This window comes from Vanacampus margaritifer, chromosome 15 (genome assembly GCF_051991255.1).
Source record: "Vanacampus margaritifer isolate UIUO_Vmar chromosome 15, RoL_Vmar_1.0, whole genome shotgun sequence".
Classification (NCBI taxonomy): Eukaryota; Metazoa; Chordata; class Actinopteri; order Syngnathiformes; family Syngnathidae; genus Vanacampus; species Vanacampus margaritifer.
The window spans coordinates 16,649,729-16,671,970 of NC_135446.1; the positions used below are offsets into that span (position 1 = coordinate 16,649,729).

The 22,242-nt window shown below is 42.6% G+C and overlaps 3 protein-coding genes across 3 annotated transcripts; 2 read left to right on the forward strand and 1 right to left on the reverse strand.

Moving 5' to 3' along the window:
* The first annotated feature begins 356 nt into the window (after positions 1–356).
* LOC144034789 (urea transporter 1) lies at positions 357–8,999 on the forward strand. The gene is made up of 8 exons (XM_077543841.1): positions 357–544; positions 2,298–2,487; positions 2,652–2,780; positions 4,483–4,672; positions 5,602–5,749; positions 6,922–7,056; positions 7,143–7,192; positions 8,360–8,999. Exons 1-8 carry the CDS (start codon positions 418–420, stop codon positions 8,540–8,542), a joined length of 1,152 nt encoding a protein of 383 aa, XP_077399967.1. The 5' UTR covers positions 357–417; the 3' UTR covers positions 8,543–8,999.
* Positions 8,614–18,144, reverse strand: LOC144034787 (protein O-GlcNAcase). Its single transcript, XM_077543839.1, has 17 exons — positions 17,960–18,144; positions 16,971–17,022; positions 16,118–16,215; positions 15,920–16,050; positions 15,671–15,842; positions 15,079–15,177; positions 14,575–14,844; positions 14,338–14,424; positions 13,817–14,271; positions 13,545–13,719; positions 12,632–12,688; positions 12,472–12,557; positions 12,291–12,395; positions 11,534–11,625; positions 11,267–11,450; positions 9,804–9,963; positions 8,614–9,743 (listed from the first exon to the last, which is right to left on the reverse strand). Exons 1-17 carry the CDS (start codon positions 17,997–17,999, stop codon positions 9,607–9,609), a joined length of 2,400 nt encoding a protein of 799 aa, XP_077399965.1. The 5' UTR covers positions 18,000–18,144; the 3' UTR covers positions 8,614–9,606.
* LOC144034788 (zinc-binding protein A33-like) lies at positions 16,616–21,771 on the forward strand. The gene is made up of 7 exons (XM_077543840.1): positions 16,616–18,539; positions 18,899–19,231; positions 20,196–20,429; positions 20,501–20,642; positions 20,733–20,759; positions 20,834–20,979; positions 21,048–21,771. Exons 2-7 carry the CDS (start codon positions 18,902–18,904, stop codon positions 21,465–21,467), a joined length of 1,299 nt encoding a protein of 432 aa, XP_077399966.1. The 5' UTR covers positions 16,616–18,539; positions 18,899–18,901; the 3' UTR covers positions 21,468–21,771.
* Positions 21,772–22,242: the final 471 nt, after the last annotated feature.

A 22,242-nucleotide genomic window follows, 5' to 3' on the forward strand; every position in this document is an offset into this window, starting at 1 on the left:
AAACCAAGATGTGGTTGTGGTGTCGAATGTTCATTACCGTGGAAACGAAGTCAGACGAGTCATCGTCCTCGGGTGCAACAGAAGCGTAGGGTTACATATTACACCTTTTTGAATAAACATTGCACACTAATAGCTTTGCAAATGAAGCAAAGAGAGAAACATTGAGGAAGGTGCTGCCATAAAAAAAGGTGGATGAGTAGCCTGAATAAGTAATAGGTGACGAGATGATAGTGACATGCACGGCCTCATCTCGCTTGAACTTTGCTCCTCTCGGGCTCATCCAAAGCGGAGTCAATGCGTTACCCGGTCTACCAGTTTATAAGTCAACAGCAAGGCAGCGATGGGAGAGCGGATGGGGAGGTCCTCGGAGGCAGACGCAGAAGACAACATTTCAACTTTTCACCAGAGACTCCCGCCATGTGGACGGACGGTAAAACAGACATGCAGGACGCCGGCAGGAAACGAGCCAGCAGCACCGGGCGTGTCATCAAAAGTCTGATGGCACTAAATGGGGACATGGCGCACTTGGATAAGTACATGCAAGGTATGGGAAACTCGCCGACGTATCTGTATTGCAGTGGTGGGTAGTATCCAAGTACAGATTTTAGGTGTCATGTGTCCCTTGTGTCTTCCAATCTGCAGCTTTTAATGTCCAGGTGTTTGTCATTATCTCATTAGTTTTCTATTTAGCTCCCCCTCCCCCCTTCCCAGCAGTATTTATTTGATAGATAGCCTACAGTGTTCTTTTGTTACTTATTTTGCTACTTTAGTAGTTCCTTGTTTGCCTCTAGGTTTTTTCTTTTAGAGATAAAATCCATTTTTGTTCTGAAATCCTGCTACCTAGCCTCCTCGTCTCCCTGCGTCCTGCATTTGCCCCCCCCCCCACCCCCCTTACACACACACACAACCTAACAGGATGAGCGTTAATAAACTTCCATTCACAGACACTTATGTTCATGCTTTATGGTTATGTACTCCGGTTATGTATTTCTGGACTAAAGTCTTAGAAAAACTTTCCGCTATTTTGGACTGTAGGATACCTTTATCTCCAAACTTGTGTTTGCTAGGTGACCTAACAACAACTGACTTACCACATAAACAATTTCAATCTACACTTGTAACCCTTACTATCGCTAAAAAAACAATTCTTGTTAACTGGAAAAATAAACAAACTCTGAATATCGACCAATGGTCTAACCTCCTCATGAATCACATTTTAATGGAAAAAATATCTGCCTCAAATAAAAACCAAATATCAAAATTTATAGAAACATGGTCTACGTATATAGAATTTTTTAACCTAATTCTGGTTACTTAATTCTGTCTGTTAGCGAGAGCCACTACATCGTGATAACTTACATTGATGTTTCTGCATTTGGCAATTTATTATTATATTATATTATTAGTATGGGATTTTTTTTAATGGGCTTTAGGTGAACTGATGAATACACACACGCTCGCACGCACGCACGCACGCACACACACACACACACACGCACATACACATACTCACCCACATACAAAAAAAAAATATATATATATATATATATATATATATATATATATATATATATATATATATATATGTGTGTATATGTATATATATATGTATGTATATATATTAAAAAAAAACAAAACATTTATTAAATTTTTTTTAATTGATTTGTTTGTTTGTTTTTTTTAAAAAAAAGGAGAGCAATGATGATGTCAAATCGAATGAACAATACTGAGCTCTCCTGAAAAAAAAATAAAAAATAAACTTCCATTCATCCATTATCTGAACGCCTTATTGAATGACTAAAAAACAAACAAACAAGTATTTGGAAGGAGGCTTTAAAAATCACGAAAAATCAATCACTCTTGCCGCAACAACGAGGCACTCTAATGTGTCTAAATATATATACAGTCGGTACGTTAAGGGGTTAAAAAAAAAAATTCTCCTCTTTGCTATCCTGCTGTTCTCTGCGTGACCTGTGCACACTCAGGGCTGACAACGAGGCGCTCTGTCAGACTATTCAAAGGCAAGATGTATTTATGGAGTGGAGTGTAGACAAAGCTAAGGAGTTAAATACAAAAAAAAAAATGGTTCAAGATCATAACTAGTGTGTCACACGGCGCCATTTTAGAAATAATATTCCTCAGCTTTTGTATGTTTTCAAAAATTATATTCAAACATGTGTAATGTATTTCAAAACAAATACATCACTTTACAGTTTCTCTTTAACAATGTCAACAGCTTTGAAGCTAACCAAAATGACTGCTACATTTTCTTCGTGATCGTTCACGTGTTTTTCCAGACAAGTGGTTTGTGCTGCAGCTGGCCGTGTGGGCCCTCCGAGGGGTGACGCGGGTGATTCTAGCCAACAACCCGCTGAGTGGTGCTGTCATGCTGCTTGCACTCTACTGGGCCTCCCCCTGGCAAGGCCTGCTGGGAACGCTGGGCGTGCTGACCGCCACGCTCGTCGCGGTCATCTTGGGACAAGACAGGTTGAAGCCAGTCTGCTGACACGACAAGCTTTTTTTAAAAAAAAATAAATATTCCAATCATATTTCATATGACTGGATGGTCTCCCACCTCTGGGATATTTTGAAGTAAGCCTTGATTCCGTGACAGTTTTGGCCATTAAATGTCACTGTTTATGTGTATGCAGTGCAGAAGTGTGGGGAGGACTCCACGGCTTTAATGGAATGTTGGTTTCCCTGCTCATGGGCGCGTTCAACAGCGCCGGGGACTGGTACTTGTGGCTGATGCTGCCCGTTTGTTTGGGATCGGCTACAAGGCGAGACACACGCACACGTCAATAATTGTGTTTATCATTAGAGCCTCACCGATGAAATTTTTTTTAGACTGATGCCAAGATTTGACGGGAAAAAAAATCTGTTAGCAAAAAACTGTAACTTGAAAACTTAAACTTAGTTTAGAACTCTATTTTTAAACTTTGCGCCTCGTTTTAAACCCTGACTTGAAAGCCCAACCCTAGTTTGAAACCCTAATTTGAAATACTAACCCGAGTTTATAAAACTACTTTGAAACCCTACTTTAGAAACCTTGGCCTTACTTTAACCCCTAATTTGAAAGCCAAGTACAATTTTTAAACACTAACTTCAAACCCGAAATCTGATTTAACCCCTCCCCCTTTTTTTCCTTAAACTACTACTTGTTTGAAACCCTAATTTGAAACCTTTAAGAGGATTCTGGTTAATATTACATTTGTGGAATATGAGTTACGCAGCAAAATCCAGCCGTTAGCTAGCATTAGCGCTGTAAAGAAGCTGATGTTAGCCGCAGTTGCTACATTGGTAGCATGACGTATTTGTAATGACAGTTATGGTAATGCTAAATGGTACTGCTGTGAGGTTTTATTTTTGGAATTTCCAATCAATAGGTAATAAATAATACCTGTTGGATGTTGCTAATTCCGTGTCGTGCCAATGAAACCCCCAAAAAATTCTTGACAATAATATTATATGTGACCTCACTAGTGTAAACATGACATTCTGATTAATATTACATTTGTGGAATATTAATGTTAAGCAGCAAAATCCAGCCGTTTTTATCCATCTCATGGGGGCGGCCATTTTGCCACATGATGTCGACTGAAGATGACATCAGTGTTGCTCAGGTCTCAGGTAGCAACCAATCATAGCTCAGCTACAGCATGAGCTGTGATTGGTCGTTGCCTGAGTCCAGAGCAACTGTGACCGTCTGTGGCAAAATGGCCCGACCCTAAGATGGATGAAAATGGCTGGATTTTGCTTCATAACTTATGCATATATAATATTGATCAAAATGTCACGTTTAGACTAGTGAGGTCCCATATAACATATTATTGTCAAGAATTTTTTAAGTTTGACTTCCACGTTAAACCTATTTTAAAACACAGTGACTTTTTTTGTGCTAAGTTTGGTTGGGCAGGGAAAGCTTGAATATTGTTACGTTTTCCCTGAGTGTAATGTGTTAAGGCTGATAACAATTAATCATTCAAGCCGAATTAACTCATTCACTGCCATTTGACGACTATAGGCGTCAAAAATGCATTTGAATTATTTCTATTAGTTTCACATTTTTTCCCACTTTTGTCAACAAGAGTATGAAAACCTAGAAAAAACATTTATTGTACATTTAGAACAGATACAAAATGTGTGATTAATCATGATTTAACTAGTGAAATCATGTGATTAATTAAAATCAAAAATTTTAATCACCTGATGCCCCTAATTTAAAAAAAAGATTATTAAAAATTAGGGGCGTCGGACAATTTAAAATTTTTATTGTAATTAATCGCATGATTTCAAAAGTTAACGCACGATTAATCACAAATTTTTATATCTGTTCTAAATGTCCAATTAAAAATATATAGTTTTTTTATACTCTTGTGAAACAAATAGAAATAGTTCAAATGAATTTTTGACGTCTATACCCGTCAATGGCAGTGAATGAGTTAATCATATCACTTCCTTTGTTTTCCTTTTCCACCTTAGTGTCTTCTTCTTCAGTGGTCTCTCGCCAGTGCTGGACCGCTGGGACTTGCCAGTTGCGGTCTTTCCCTTCAACATGGTCATCGTCCTCTACTTCCTGTGCACTGGCCCTGATAACCCGCATTTCCCACACCACCTCGCCGTACCGCCGAGCTCGGCGCCGCCCAACGTCACAGCGCTCAGTGCAGCGCAGGTATCATTTTCGGGGTTGGCTCGCTCTGACCAACTAATCAGAAGATGGGAAAATGCTGATGTTATTGGACTGGATAAAGAAGCAGTCTCATCGCTTTTGTAGTTCTAACTTAAATGGGCCAGTAGTACACATTGACATAGAGTAGCGACACACAGCGGGTGAAATGGGATTGGACAAAAAAAGTCACATGCATGTATCATTGGTGACCTAAAATAGTGTTCATCCAGTCTATCTTTTTTTTTTTTTTTAGCATCAATTGAGGATTCATGTTTACTTCTTCATTTCCTTCCTGTAGTTCCTCAATTCCCTTCAAAGCATCTGAATGCTGAATCTCCCTGCTCATATTCCTCGTCCCCTCTCCATCACTTCATCACCACCTCACCACCACTCTCCCCCCCCCCCCCCCCCTTTCCATTTCTCATTTCCATTTCCTGGTAGCCGAGATGATGATGACGCGGGTCCTATTTATATTTCATGTCTTCATCTCGCACTCTAGCCAAGATGGTTGCTCAACAGCGCATCACACCGAAAATGCATTGAGCGGAGTCTGGTCGTGGCAGCTGCCATGGAAACAGGGCATTTCCAGAGGGTTGCAAGTGATCAAAATATTACATTGTATATAATTAAATGACAGTCAACAAATTTTATTCATTAAAAAAAATGCCATGTGGACTATATGAGGCTTCAAAATACACACCACGCCATTTTTTTTATCTGTTAACTCTCAACAAATACAACTAGTAGTCCTGGAAAAATGTGACATATCATTCTAATGCATATAGTCCACCCAGTGGCTGTGGGACAAAAAATATATAATAATAACAATCACACCTCCTCGCTCTTCCATCTTTCCCCACAAGACATGCATACTTTTGGTCTACGAGGCACTCTAAATATATTATATCCCCCGGATACTCTCTGGTGCACAGGTGTTACAAGGTATCCCCCTCGGCGTGGGCCAGATATTCGCTTGCGGCTCCCTGGGTCCCTCGCTGCTCATCCTGGCCGGACTCTGCCTTTACTCCCCGCTGCAGGCCGTCCACGCTCTGCTGGGCTCGGCAGTTGGAACGCTGGCTGGTGAGTGTCAGCCGCCAAAATAGAGTCGAAGGCAATTGAAAGGAGGGGAAATGGGGGGATATTTGGGATCCTGAGTTTGGATTCTCTTAAATTGGGTTTTTCATTGCAGGTTTATTAGGTTGCTTAAGCTGACACCCACATCACTCACCAGGCCAGGCCCCTCCTTTTAAAACCATACGCATTTACAAGATAATACAGTTATAAAGTAAGGATGGCGACACCAAGTGGACAAACATAGCACCTGTATGATTGTGTTTAATAATCCAAAACACATCTTGATCTGAATACTCAAAGTATTTGTTGGCTATGGGTTGAGCGACTAAGAGAAGAAGGCAAAAGGTCTTTGGCCTCCTTCTCTGGTGCACCTGTGTCAACATGTCCCCATGTGGATTTTGTCTCCTGTGGACACGTGTCAGATGGCAGACGGGTATCTGAGGAGCCATGAGGGACATGCAGTAATTCAGGATTAGGCTACCTCTAATATACACTATGAAATGCTCTAACCCGAAATGAAATTATTTTGCACGTTTATGCTCTTTATACAGTACGTGGACATTCTCATGCAATTTCACAAAATTACTTCAGCTGAATAGCCTTGCTAGCAAGCTGAATTATGTCGGTATTTGTGAGTTCACAAACTCTTGCACCGCTCCCGACCTTTTTTTAGGTTGGTCCAATCAGGCGTTGTTTAGGGCGGGACGAAACCAATATGCGCCCAAGCTCGGGGGGTCGGGAAGACAAGCCTAACAGACGAATGGACGCTGCAATTAATTCTGTTCTTACAGAATAACTCATCGTTTCCTTGTTGAAATTTAGTGGCGCTTCGTGCATTTTTATCTGGTAAAAATGTTCGTGCTTCCCCCCTCCCTAAACCGAGACGGAAGACATTCTCATCCGTTGCCTTGATTGGTCAAAACAAATATGCCGCATCCTCCAATCAGCTCAACGTATTGTACAGCAAGTCCCTCCTTTCCAGAACGGATCTACCGAGTGAAGTCCCAGATTGATAATGTGAAGAACTCCCTTGTGTGAATCACAAAATAGGCATTGGTAGAAAAATGCTGTTGTTTTGTGTGAAATGCTGCCACCGTGTGGATTGTTTTATTACTGACAATTGAGCTATGTGAGTGGCAGTGAGTTGGAACCATGATGCATGTTTGTTGTTTGTGCAGGGTTGTCCATGTCCGTGCGCCACGAGTGTCTTTATACCGGCCTGTCCGGCTTTAATGGAGCTCTGGGCTGCATGGCTGTGGGAGGGCTTTTCTTCACCTTCAGCTGGAGGACCCACCTGTTGGCCATCGCTTGTGGTAAAATACACACACACACGTGCATGCTTAGGGCCTGTGGTATTAAGTTCTCCTTGAGGCCTTCACGCGTGGTGTGTCCTCCACAGCGTTCCTCTCTGCTTTTGTCGACATCGCTTTGAGCAATCTGCTTGGATCTGTAAGTACTATTCAATGTATTTGAAGTTTGAGTGTCTTAAAGGGGTTTATGCATAGCCTATATCGCTATTGATTTTTAGGAGGAAAAAATGGACATGCAATAGATGGAAAAAATTGGCGCGTGTGTTTACTCAACTGTATGTTGTGAAAATTGAATATCGAAAGAAATTAAGTGAAATTATGACATGCCATATGACATATAGGCCGATAACATTCCCGTCACACACCAAAAAAACATTCTTACAAACATAAAAAAAAAACAAAAAAAAACTCACATTCACCAGAAAACTTCTCGCAATCACACATATCAAAATAACCTCTCTGAAAAAAAAAACTTTCAACCAAAAATACCTCTTTCATTCACATTGTCGCACTCACACAAAAAAAAACTCTCATTACCAAAAACCCTTCATACAAATAAAAAACTCATTCTTGAAACCATCAGTTACTCCACAAACTCTCATGCTCTGATCCCCCCCCCTCCCCAAAAAAAACCTGTCACTCACCCCAAAACTTCTCACGCTAATCAAGACACTCACCTCTGTAAAAAACAAAACTCTTATCTCTCACAAAACTCTTACAAATCCGTCGTCACACTTACACCAAAAAAACTTTCACACTCACAAAAAAAACCTCTCACTCAGACAAACAAAACAAACAAAAAAAAACACTCACAGGAACTCTTCTGCACCCCCCCCCCCAAAAAAAAAAACTGTCACTCAAAAAATAGCCCCAAAATAACACTCACTCACCCCAAAATTCCCACATTAATCAAAGCAAACTATCACACAAGCCAAAACACCTCTCTCAGTAAAAAAACTTTATCACACACAAAAGCCTCACTCACAAATAAACTCGCACGCTCCCAAAAACCTTTGTGATGCCAAAAACTCACACTAAAACAAACAAAAAATGTCAGACCAAAAAACTCTCACAAAAAATATCTCCCACAAAAAAAACCTCTCACACATACACACCAAAAACATCTCATTTACACTCAGCAAAAGACTTCTCTCATGCACATACCAAAAAAAACTCATTTTTTGAAAAAAAAACAACCTCCCTCTAAATACCAACATTTACACATTGATCAGAACAAAGATAAAAAACATTTTTTTGTGTGTGTAAAATGTTGTTGTTGTTATTGAAACACGCCTTCACTTTTTAGATAGGCCTGCCGGCGTGCAGTTGGGCAGCCACGCTGAGCGCTACGCTGATGTTGCTGCTAAGGGGCAGTTTATCGACGTACCGAATCCCCCTGGCTCGGGTCAAGGCCCCCGAGCGGAACCTGTGCTCCCGCAGCCGCTGGGAAGCTGGCAGCACTGTGGAAAGAGATAGCACCGACGTGTAGCGCCGGGCACTTTCGCCATAAATCGGGTCGAGGGGATGAATTGGAGTTTCACAGTGAAGGCAACTCACAGGTGACAACTGAAGGCAACTTTTATTATTACTGTGCACAAGTGAAGGAATAAGTGTGTGTTCCTTTCACACAATGTTACCATTGAGGAAGATTTTCAACATATTTCACAGCATTATTCCCTTAAACACTCATTTTAAATTGCTTCTATGATGCTAATGAGCTTTTCTGCCACAGTGCTTTTATATTTTATTTTTGAAGTCAACATGCTATCAAATGACTCGATTCTCTTCTGACAGACGGCGGTGACGTGTTTGGTCATAAGAAACATACAAAAGTGCTTTTCGTTTTCAGTCTGTTATTGATTGATTGGTGGAGTGTGAATTGTGTAAAAAAAAAAAAAAACAACAACAACCAAAAGCAAAGTATAAATATAAAATACTTGCACAAACGTTTTGTCTCTTGAATGAATGAACATTCTTAGTGTGTACTTTCAGTTGAAGGGTGACGTGTGAGTGCTGTTGTGCTTCTTGTCGCGTTTTTGCTCATTTGGTTAACTTATGTTATTTTACGAAAATGGTAGAACAAATGGCAGACCTACACACATATACAGGAAACATACTGTATGTGTGTGTGTGTGTGTTCCTGTTGTAATTTTTATGCACATGCACTAGCATTTGGAGTGTTCTCTCCTAAATCTACATCAAAGCTTTTTCTACATTTCATGAATAGCCACAAACGTTTCATGCATGTAAACACCATCTAAACTAAGCACGTGTAAAATCCTCGCCCTATTTTGGATGTACCATTTCACCGGTCGGGTGTAATTAAAGTAATTTTCATTCCGGATTCTTCTCCCACGACGTCTAAAGATGAAAACATTCTGCAGTGTTTGATTTTGAAAATACACCAGGAAGTACATCAGTTGCACTGCCAAATTACTGATTACAGTTCCTCTGTGTATCCACTGCATACGTGCAAATATTACATGTCGCTGTGCGCGTGAGTGTGTTTTGAAAGTGACTTTTTTTTTTTTTTTGCGTGCCAGTGGCGACGTCCTAAAGCAGCCTGGCCATCACCACCCCCTCTCTGCTCCTGGCTTCCCCTCTGAGAATCTCCAGGAAGCCCAGTTTAGTCAAGAACTCCAACCTCTGGCTGTCCGTCGGCTGAACCTCGCAGAAAACACCCTGAGAACCTGCACAAATGCACCCGAGTTAGTGGGAGGGTTTACAAATTTGGGACATATCGTCCTCACCGTTGGCCTTGAGGGCCACCAGGAGGGTGACGAGCAGGGTGCGGCTAACGCTGACATCCACCAACTCGGGCAGGGTGTCAAGACGTAGCTGAGAGGGGAAGTGATAGAGGAGCGAGTCCGGATATTCGCCCTGGTCCTCCTCCATTAGCTTAATTAAGTCCTGTGAGGGGGGAAAAAAAGGGGGTGTTTACTTACTCACTTACTACTTACAACCAGCCAATACATTTCTTGGCTCAATTATTGTGTGTTTTTAGTTTAGCATAAAGACACTCTCTCTCTCTCTCTCTCTCTCTCTCTCTCTCTCTCTCTCTCTCTCTCTCTCTCTCTCTCTCTCTCTCTCTCTCTCTCTCTCTCTCTCTCTCTCCTCTCTCTCTCTCTCTATCTATCTATCTATCTATCTACACAATTGCTGCTCCACTTCCTTCCTTCCTTGTTTTGGTCACTTTGTCAGTATGCTTCAGCTAACCCTTGAAAATTTTGACAGCAGTCACAATTTTGTTAAAGTGGAAGTCAACCTTAAACATTTCTTGACAATAATATGTTATATGTGACATCATTAGTCTAAACATGACATTCTGATGTGTGGAATATGAGTTATGAAGCAAAATCCACACGTTTTTGTCCATCAGGGGCGGCCATTTTGAGACAGTTGCTCAGGGATCAGGTAACAAGCAAAGTGAATGCAAAATCCGTCAGCCAAAGCCGTTTTCATCCATGACAGAGGGCGGCCATTTTGCCACTTGCTGTCAAGATTGAAGGTGACATCCAATCATAGCTCGGCTTCAGAAAACAGGTGAGCTGTGATTGGTCGTTGCCTGAGGCCTGACCAACATTGATGTCATCTTCAGTCGACACTAAGTGGCAAAATGGCCACCCCCTGAGATGGATAAAAACAGCTGTATTTTGCTGCTTAACATTAATATTCCACAAATGTAATATTAATCAGAATGTCATGTTTACACTAGTGAGGTCACATATAATATTATTGTCAAGAATATTTGGGGGGTTTCATTGGCACGACACGGAATTAGCAACATCCAACAGGTATTATTTATTACCTATTGATTGGAAATTCCATAAATAAAACCTCACAGCAGTACCATTTAGCATTACCATAACTGTCATTACAAATAGGTCATGCGACCAATGTAGCAACTGCGGCTAACCTCAGCTTCTTTACAGCGCTAATGCTAGCATTGTTTTGCTAGTGCTGCTCTTTTGTTGACGCTGGATTGAATCTGACTGTCCAGTAAAAAAAAAAAAAAAAATCTCCTCCAGATCCATATTTGTAGCGTAGAGGACATAAAGGACAATCAGCATGTGCTTTGACGCACAGTGTGGGCAGCGACGATGAAGCCAAGTCATCTTTTAGCTCGGCGTTCTGCCCATGTCTAACCTACTTGTGTTCTATTTTTTGCTCCCATTCAGCATCCAACCTTTTCAGCACCCACACATGTACGCACCTGTGTGTTTGAGTGCCCCCCGTTGGGTAGGTACTTGTCCCTCATTGCGGGCAACCAGCTGGCCTGACACCTCTTGGCAAAAGAGCGCACGTCCAGGATGCCCAAAATGCAACCGCACACGCCCAGTTCATCCTCCAAGATGAAGCTGTATTCGGGGCACAAGGCCAGGCATGGTCCCAGACACCTGAGCAAGCAAAATGAAATCTTGTGGCTCTTATCGGGGTCTGTGCAGGGAATCTGAGGAGATCAAGACCTTTTGATACGCACCTGTCTCCGACAACATCCGGATGAGACGCACCAGAATCTTTGCCACAATGAGACCTTAAGTGAAGCTGACGCACCATTCGGTACAACTCCACCTGTGAGAGATCAAATTGTGATGTTTGTAAACAATGAGTGTGAATTTTGTTCAAAAAGAACTAAATCCAGGATGTTACCGTAATACTAGGATATCAATATTATATTAGTATACCATTTTTTAATCAGTTGATTTTTGCAGTTTTTTTTCTTTTCCACTTATACACCGTACAACATAATAAAAAAAAAAAGACTTTTAAACATTACCCATCCACAAAAAATTGGTCGATTTTTTTGCCAATTTATCAAAATGGGAAAACTACAATAGGACAAAGTACTGTAAAACAGCCAAATGTTCTGTCAATTATTTCATTCATTTTATTTTTTTAAATTAATCGGTTATGAAGATTTTATTTTGGCAAATATTGGAATCGGCATTGGCCTAAAAAAAGTATTCTTTCTAAAAAATAAGATTAAAATCAATACATCGCCCCAAAAATTTGTACGCAAAAAAAAAAAAAAGGTTATGTCATCTTCCCAAAATCTTTTTCAAAGATCTTAGAGCATTGAGTGATGCAATAAATAAAACAATGATGAAAATAAAATGATGAGCTAAGTATTTTAATCTGCACGCTATTGTACCTTCATGGCGGACCAGTTCCCCCTGCACTGAAGACATCGTTATATCCCTGGTGGGATCACATAACCAGCCGCATTAGCTCCCTACCTTGTCCTTACTGTGGTAGGGCCTGATGTTGTAGAGACGTGAGGTGGGGAAGAGAGGAGGCGGGTGAGTGAAGAATTCGTTGTTGCTGCCTATCGGGAGAAGCATCTGCACGAAATGTACGTGAGCTGAGTATAGGAACAAAGCGAGTCATCTCGTGAGAAAAAAAACCCCGATGACAAACCTGCACTTCCCCGGACACGCCTCCTTTAAACGCCCATGGCTCCGACTCGTCTCCCAGAAGCTCCGTTCCGGTCGTCTTTCCGCACACTATCTCAAATCAATAGCACTTTTTGGTCAGACAATGGGAATAATAATAATAATTGAAAGATGTGATTACTCACACTGGAAGCAATTCCTCCAGGAAGCCAAGGTGGCGCTGTCGTTGAGGACACGACCGTCTGAGTGACAGATGAGGGGTGTGTGAGAGCAGCTTATTATTACCGAACCACCCAAATCATGTAAAAATCGAGTGAAACACAAAAGTGGTGCCTTGACATACGAGTGACTAACGAGTTTTTCAAAATACGATCTGTTGTTTGGACTGTTTCTGGCTTTGACAAGTTTACTGCCATTCTGAATTGATGCTTACTATCAAAGTAAACCTAACATAAGCCAAATGACATGTTGTGTATTTTAGCAACCACATAAGGGCTTTAAGTCCGCTAGCTTGATGCTAACACATAATGGGAAACATCATACACAGGCTACAAATAGCATCAATGTCTCAGTGTTTTAACGCTTTCAGCAACAGATATGTGACCACTGTGTATATCCATATGTCTAAATTGTACTGCCCCAAGTGGCCAAAATTATTATTGTTTTTTTAGGGAGGGAGGCTAGTAAAGATCCATGGCATTTCCATTCATTTCAATAGGGAAAGATGATTAATTATTAAAGTAGAAGTCAACCCACCACATTTTTTTGACAATATATTCTATGCAGCCCCATGGTATGGTATTCTGGATAATATTGCGTTAGTGGAATATGAGTTAAGCCGCTAAATCCGTCAGCCAAAGCCGTTTTCATCCATCTCACAGGGCGGCCATTTTGCCACTTGCTGTCGACTGAAGGTGACATCAATGTTGCTCAGGTCTCAGGTAACATCCAATCATAGCTCAGCTTCAGAAAACAGGTGAGCTGTGATTGGTCGTTGCCTGAGCCCTGAGCAACTGTGATGTCAATGTTTAAGGTTGACTTCCACTTTAAACTTGGATATCAAGGCACCATTGTCTTCTTCTTATGTACATTCCTCACCCAGCCAGTATACGAAGGCCTTGGCCACAAGTGCCATGTTCCTCAGATCCCACACATACGGGTAAAGGTCATACAGCACAGCCCGGTTGGCCCCGCCCACCACGCTACAGTGCAGCTGTGCAATGTCGTCGCACAGAGACAGGAACCCGGCGGCTCGGTCCCGCCATTCATCCACCTGTGGACACATGCCACAATCACACACTGGGTCCAAACAGAAGACGGGACGGGCCCTATCAACGACCCTTTTCTCAATGCAGAGAAGTTTTTTGGACCTTGTGAGGTGAGTTCTTCTTGCTGTTGGCGCTGACCAGGTGGCAGTTGCTTTTGAGCCAGGTCAGATCCTGGAGAAGTTTGTGGGCCGATGGGCCGTGCTCGTGAGGCAGATAATAGAGGCCCACCAGCAGCCGCACCTGGGCCTCACTCAGTAGACCCTTGCCACCGCAGAGGCCTCGACCCTGGGCCTTAGGTCCACGGCCTCCCCCTGATGGAGCCGCAGGCCTGGGGGCCGGAACCTGGCGGCTGGCTTGACCGGGCTGCCGTTTCTCGCCCTCTCGGACCGCACTCTCCCCTTTGCCCTTGGTGGGTGAGGGAGGGGGGGAGCTTGAGTTCAGGGGGAAGACGGGGAGTTTAGCCACCGCCACCGTGGAGGTCCCTCGAAAAGTGCTGTCGGATCTATCTGGGGTTTTGGATCGAGAACTGCGATGATCTGATCGTGCACTCTGCCGACCTGAGAACAAAGTCATATGTGTAGAGTGGAAACTTTCGCAGTTATACTATATTTACTAATATTTACCTGCTTGTAGAGGTTGGTTGAGTTCTTCCATCCAGTCATGCAATGCAGCAGACAAAGCTCTGTCGGGACAATAATCTGTCTCCTCATCTAAAGGATCAATATTACTGCGTTATTATACTTTGTTCACAGATACATCCCTCACTTTTTAATCACAGCCGCTGCCGAACGGTGCAGTTAATCACTTGGGAAATATACTACAGGATATTCTATTTTCGCCTTGTATCCATGCAACGTCACCTTTTCTCTCCTGGCTTCCAGCTCGGTACCAGTTTGCCAGCGTGTGAAGCGGGATGTAGTTGGCCTCAAACTCGCAGTTGGGATTGAGGAGGAGGCCCCTGAGGTGGCCCCTCAGCCACGGCTCGCGGCCCTTGAAAGGACCCAGGAAGAGCCGGCGGGAGTCGTAGTCGTTGGCGTGAAGGTTGTCCCAGATGAGCGGCGGCCGTTGAAGGACGGACTCCACCTCAGCCAGGCGGTCCACGGAGAGTTTTCTCGAGATGACCTTGGTACCTGCAAAGCCACGCATCTGAAGTTTTTAAAAATGTTCCAAGAATTCTGGATGCTGTAGACTTTCAAAGACTGTATCATTAATGATCCCCAGTTAGCACAAGGACTTAAACCAGTCGTTCCTAATATGGGTTCGATCAGACCCCAGGGGTTCGGTGTTGGGATCCCCGTCCGCCAGAGTTGCTTCCGAATCACCCTGGCGATGTCTAAAAAGTGTTAATAAAAACAGCACCTCACCTGTCCATATTACTGTGATGTTGGGAAGCAAGTCCTCGCCAACAGTCTGCAGGTAAGGAGACTTCTGCACGCTGGGGGAACACAGAGAACCGCAGTACTCTGAAAAAGAGAGGAAGTTAATTGTTAGAATAAATGTACTTAAGTTATCCCATATTTACTCATAAGCATTTTAGTCAGCGGTATAAACTGTTTGTACCTTGTACTTGTTTGCAGCTGCAGGGCAGGAACTGTGCATTATCATAAAATAGCGGCTGAAACACTTTGTGAATGAACTGTTGAAACCTTCAGTGCTGTATTATTATCTGCATAATGACTCATATCCTTGAAGGTTGCTGCTATGTGTGCCCCCTCCCCTTTAAAGCAGCAACATCTGCGTAAACTAGGGAAAATCCTATTAAAAAGAGAGGACTCGGCGGAGTGTGCTCAGAACGGGTAGGAGATTATAATCTGTGCACATCTCTGTCCGCTCTCCTGGCCAGCAAAAATAATCTAAATCTCTTGTCTTCCTTCCTTGTCTATTGCTTATTAAATATTCTAGGTTGACTGAATCTGACATTACTGAAGCTTTGAAAGAGTTTTGCAGGACGCGTACCTGTAGGGCAGAACAGGAAGACTGGCGGCTCCCCCAAGAAGCGATAAATCTCATTGGTTACGGTGACCTGAGCATGTGCGAATGAAGAGAAGGCCTCGCTGTCAGCCTGACACAAGGAGTGATCGATGTCGTCGAACAGGATGGCAAACGCCTGGCAACCGAGGTCGGACACCTGCACGCAATCCGCGAGAACGCAAGTTGGTGGAGTCAAAGTGTGCGAAGCATTGTGAAGTCTAAAGTGTTACCAACTTGTCTCAGTTTGCGTTTCAGGAGAGTCAGGTCACAGGGGGACGAGAAGACGATGTCTTGACCCGGGGAGAGGGCGTAAACGAACCTCAGGCCTCTCGATTGGGCCTCCGTGATGAGAGTGCGCAATTGCCCTGTGAGGGCGGCATTTGAACATGAAGAAGAAGAATCTAGACACACGGATGAATGCGATGCTCTTACCTTCCTCTTCAGGTGAGTAGACTTCTCTCCACAACAATCTGTGCTTCAGGTCATCTTTTGGACCATACAGGTAAGTGTTCAAACCCCAGTTCTGCATCCTAGCACAGATAACACAGATCTAACACAGATTTTGATCTACAAATATGTAAAAAAGAATTTGTATCTGAAGTCACAAATGCGTAACGAGAATCTACAAGACTTTTCCTGGTGTGACCGGGAAATTGTTAATTGATTGCCACAATGAATCAGAGGGATTGCCCAATGTTGTTGTCATATTTTTTTTTATTTAATAGATTACATCAACCACACACGTCCGCAGAGCGCCAAATTTGTCTGCCATAATCGCGTTACACCACTTGCGCCGCTTGATAGACCTGGTTTTTGCAAGTCTAAAATCTAACCTGTTTTAATGCCAAGTCTATGAAAATAGAGCCCAATATCTGTCGCAGGTAAACCATATTGATGTTGTGGGTAATTTACTGGAAATTACCTCCCTAATTATGAATAGCATGGTTCTATCACAGGAGAAACATTCATACAAACAATCATGTTTGTTTCTATTGTGGGCGCATCTCATTTCCTGAACAGATGCTACGTATTGTGCAGTCATCCACCATCTCCTCTCGGTCCCCACTGTGCCAAACTTACGCAACCCTGAACACCGCCTCCGTTTGAGCCTAAAGAATTGGATCTATAAATAACCGCAGTGCCCACACTCCACGCTCGGATGCCGCTACGCCAACACGGTGACGGAAGTCTTTCTAAGTTTGTGTCCACACACCAAGGGCGAGTAAACATGACTTTATGTAGAACAAATGGAAAATGTAACAACACATGATGGTGGCTTGCTTACCACTGGAAGAGAAATCTCCTCTGGTCCATAGACCATGGTCTCCCATAGAAACCTGGAGAAGGTAGATAGGTCATAATGTACAGTAGTTTTCTGTTTGTTTGGGTTCCTAGACAGGATATTGAGTCTCATTTATGCACAATCAATGAAACTGCGTCATTTCACACCACCATAGCTTAATGCTGCTGTGCTATTATTCTCTTTAGCAATATAGTAATTCAACCTTATGTGGTCAAACTCATCCATCCTCTCATATCATGTTTACCAGAGTGATCATCCCTGGCTACGCTCTCCATCATGCCCGCTATTTTTAGAAATTGGAGCATATCCAGTGTTTCCCTCCTCCATTTGTAATGTCTGAATATGTGTGTGAACATGGAATGTTGCCTAGTGGCGATCGGATATACAACCGTGCTTCTCAGTTCCTTTCCTTTCTTCGGAAGTTCCTTTCTTTCTGATCTGTGGGGAGTGGTGTGTGTGCAATGTGCATGTGCAGACCTAATTACCGACAGTACAGGGCACCACAAAGGAAAGTAGTAGTATTTATTTAGTACATGCAAAAGCCTAAATTTGCAATGATAGAGATTGAGACTTGTTCACCTCCATCATGCTGAGAGCTATTTTTATTCTCCGCTCATGGAACTCCATGAGGCAATTAGAAACCCACCTCACGATCAATACTTATCTTTAATTGTACACATCAGCATCATCATTATTATCACCTCAATACATTTGCAACATCACTATCCCTATTTCTATCACAACCATGGCTACCAGCGCCTTTTCTTGCCTGAGCCTGCATACTGAGACCGTCCACATCACAGGTAGGATGATCATCCCATGTCTTGGTGCATGCATGCGGACTGGAGTCAAGGGAGCCACACACAAAATGTAGGTCAAACGAATGGAGATGGTTAGAGAAAAGGGGGAGGGGGAAGAAAGAAGTAAATCACCCGATGTGACGGGTCAAGGATGCTGATTACCGCGCTTACCTTCCACCACCCCGCAAAGAAAGTGCTGCTTCTCCTCCATCCTGCCTCCCTTCCCGCGTCCAAGGCAACCAGGGAAGCCGCCGTTAGAGTCTAATTGATGCTTGAACGCTGCATGCTTCTTCCATCCTGCTCCTCCTCCTTCATCCTCTCCTCACTGCCGCCGTGCTCACGACTGGATCTTGGTGATGCGTTCAGGTGCACAGCAAAAGCTCGTTCTTTCTAGATGCCTCAATCGCCTTGCTTTTTGCCCGTTTCCACACTTTTTTTTTTTTGTATTTAAACGCGCATATTTTTGAAAAAATACCTGAATAAAAGTCTTAATCAGGCTTAGTCAACCCGTCAGTCCTTTTTCTTTTCGGATATTGATGATGTGGGTAAATGATGTGTTGGAGGTCTGTTGTAATAACATGTCCGAAAATAAAAATAAACAAATAACCTGAACTAAACGTATTTACTCCTCCCTGTGTGGAGTGAAACGTTCGAGATCGGTGGGCGTGGCTGGGCTGAACAGTGGAAAAGTGCAAGACTTTACAACTACAAGTGTTTGCTACAAGGGTGTATTTTCCTTTCGAACGTCAAGGTAGGACCACTGCAAAACCTCATTTACTTCTGTCCTAACTTCAACTAAATAAAAATAACTCGCTTATGAATGCCAGCAGGCAGGTGAAATGCAAATTCAACAACATTAGAGAGCAAACTTTCACATTTCACGTTCATGCGAACATGCTGGACTTTGAACAGCTTTGAATGTTAGTTAATGATAAGGAAGTTGTGTTTTGTGGCTCGGTAAATGCATCTAGTTTGAGTTTCTTGTTCCAGTTAAAAGTCTCTTGTAATCCCACTCAATTAACACCAGTGGGCCCCCAAAAGCAATTAAGAACACTTATCTAAGAGATTTCATTTGTTGTTGCAAGTTATTGTTCATTAATATTTGTCAAGGTCATGGCCTCCCCCAGCACTCTCTTGTCAGAAGCGCTGCTCCAGTGTGGCATCTGTCAGGATGTGTTCTCCGATCCAGTGTCCATTCCCTGCGGCCACAGCTTCTGCCTCGGCTGCATCACATCCCGCTGGAACCGAAGCACCGCCTCCAGCTGCCCCAAATGCAACACGCTCTTTGCCAGCCCGCCAGAACTCTGCGAGAACTCTTTCGCCAGGGAAATGTCCGAGCGTGTCCGAGCCAGAAGGAAGCAGATGGACTCGGCGGTTCAAGAGATGATCCAGGACAGACTACAGAAGGTGGATGAGATCAAACACTGTGTGAAACTCAGCAAAGTGAGTTGGCCGAACACAGAAGATGGTGCTACAGCTCAGAAACTAGGAAAGTAGTAATTGCCTTCCAGGAGGTACTGTATGTTGAAGTCAAAGTGGCACATTTTATCTGTTTAAAGGCGAAGTGAACCCATAATTTATTTATAATAATATGTTATAATAACACAGTGTTGATATTATTATGCATTCTAAATTTTACACACCACAAGAGAAGATTTGTAAACAATCTTTGTCTCAGATCTTCACAGAGGATAAAGAAAATGTCTGGATGTCTTGTGTAGAGCTGCAGTTATTGAATATTTTGGTAATCAGATATCCTACTGAAAATTATTTTAGTAGTAGTAGCCGGATAAAAATACAAATATTTATTTTTGCTTTGTGAAAGGAAATAACATTTCAATTAATGAGCGACCAAATGGTTTTAATTTTTAATCAACATGTTCCTAATCAAAATTTAAACTTCCTTAGAAGCGTGAGATTTTGGGCTATGAGATGGTGTGATGACAGAACCAGGGTAGCAATAATGCTGGCTAAAGCAACACATTAGAGTAAGCATGATTTGTTAAAAATGTGATCAGTAGGAAGTGCAACTGTGTCAGGCTGTCAGCAAAAAATGTGCAGTCATTTACGCTTATTAAATTAACCTGCCTTTGAAAAGAAATCAAATATTTCTTGCTAGCCTTAGCGGCTAAGTGCTAGCCACTAGACGCTAACACTGGCAACAGGTGTCATATGTCAATGTCAGCATATAAATATATATTTTTTTTTAGCGTCCATAATTAGCAATTGAACATGATAGATTTCAGGATAATGTTGGTGGCAACTGTTTGTGACAATATAAACTAGTCAAGAAGGTGAATAAAGATACTCAAAGTATTAAGTTAACAATAGCATTAAGATAGCGGACTAAAAGTTAATCTATCTCATTTTAAATTTAAATTACAACTACTTTCATTTATGTGTACAGGAAAATGCCAAGTTGGAAATGGACCACAGTGCAGAGATCTTCTCTGCTCTGTTCCAGGCTCTTGAGAGAAGCCGGTCCGAGCTGCTGGAGACCATCCAGAGGCGGCAGGCCGCGATGGAGCACATAGCCCAGAGGCTCACGGCGCAGCTGGAGATGGAGGTCGACGAGCTGGAGAGGAGAAGGAAGGAGATGGAGCAGTTCCTCCACACAGATGACCGCATCCTTCTTCTGCAGGTCAGCGGCGAGCCCAGCTGGAAGTGGTTTGCTTTTCAAATCTTGCATACATTTCAATTTGTGTGTGTCAGAGGTCTTCAGCGTTGCCTTCAGTGTCCGAGTCCTGTTGGGACGGGGTCATCCACTCAGATCCGTGTCTGGGGATTGTGAGGAGAGCTTTGGCCCACGTTGATGAACAACTTTGCTCTTTTTTAAAAACGCTTTCAATTCAAGGTCAGGCGAGTTGCACGTTTTTTTTAAAGAAACTTCTTAACACAGGACTGCTCTCTTTCAACTTTTTTTTTTTTTTTTTATAACTTGCAGAGCATGACATGATGTTGCAGTATTCAGGTAGGCAAACATTAAAGGTAAAATAATGTTCATGTCCCAGAAATGATAATATCAATTATTGTGCTCTTTTGTAGCTGATGTTTATTTAGACCCTAGGACAGCCAACCCGTGGCTCACTCTGTCTGAGGACGGGAGACAGGTTCGGGATGGAGATGTTGAGTGGGACCTACCGGACCTGCCGGAGCGCTTTGACACCGCTCCATGCGTGCTGGCCACCAAGGTAACACCAGACTGAATGGAAGGAGCAGGAGGGACGAGTTACAGGAGACAATCTGTCTTTTTACGCAGGGTTTCACCACAGGGAGGCACTATTGGGAGGTGGAGGTGGGGGACAAAACGTCTTGGGACCTGGGGGTGGCTCAGGCGTCCGTCAACCGGAAGGGCTTGGTGACACTCAGTCCACAAGACGGATACTGGGCAGTGTGTCTGCGACGGGCCTCAGAGTACCGGGCCTGTGCGGCACAAGCACAGCTTTTATATCTCCCCCAGAGGCCGAAGGTCATCGGCATATTTCTGGATGTAACGGATGGAACGGTGTCCTTCTATGACGCTGAGGCCAAATCGCACATCTATTCTTTTACACACGTTCACTTCACAGAGGCCACATTTCCACTTTTCAACCCGGATGTGAGTGACAACGGAAGGAATGGCTCACCGCTCATCATCCGATCTGCGGAAGGAAGCATGAATATAGATGTCACAATATAATTGAGCTAATACAGACAGCGCAGAAACATTTGATTAATATTTAGTTTAAAACCCGCAGTCCATATTAATTAACAATTAAAATAGCGGCCCCATTATTGGTCGTTTAAAAAAGTAACGAAATGCTTGATGGGAAAATTGTGCCTGCTTATTGCAATGGCTGAAAAATATTACATGATTTTTCCATGCCGGGACAACGAGGCGCTCTAACATGGCCACACCGGTGACAAGCCCCAGTTCATACGCCTGTCTTGACAGATAGCTTTTTTTTTAACTCCCATTTATGGCTGTCATCTAATATTTTTAGAATTGTTGATTTTATCATTTTTCAAGTGATTGGATATACAGTTTGTTTGTTTTTATAAAAAAAAATTCATGATTACTGTTTATCAACCAATTGTTCTTTGGTATTGCTTAGTGATGAAAATAAATCTGAAAAGCAATTGAGCAGTATGAGGAAATCTGATTCAGTGGCTGGTTCAGTTGTTATTTTCCAAAGTAAAAGCAGATATTTGCAAATGTCTTATCTTATATGATGTCAGTCAATAATCAGTCTAATCAGGCTGAAATCAGACGATTTGGACAATTTTAACTTAAACAATGGCTCTCTAAACGATTACTTGATTATTAAAATAGTTGTCCATTCATTTCACAATCAATTAGTTGTTGATTTTTTTAAAATTCTAATTATTACTAACCTCTGATGTAGTTTACAGTGGCTGTTGTTTCCTTTGTTTATAGTATATACTGTATATTTTCATATCAAAAGTGGAATGCC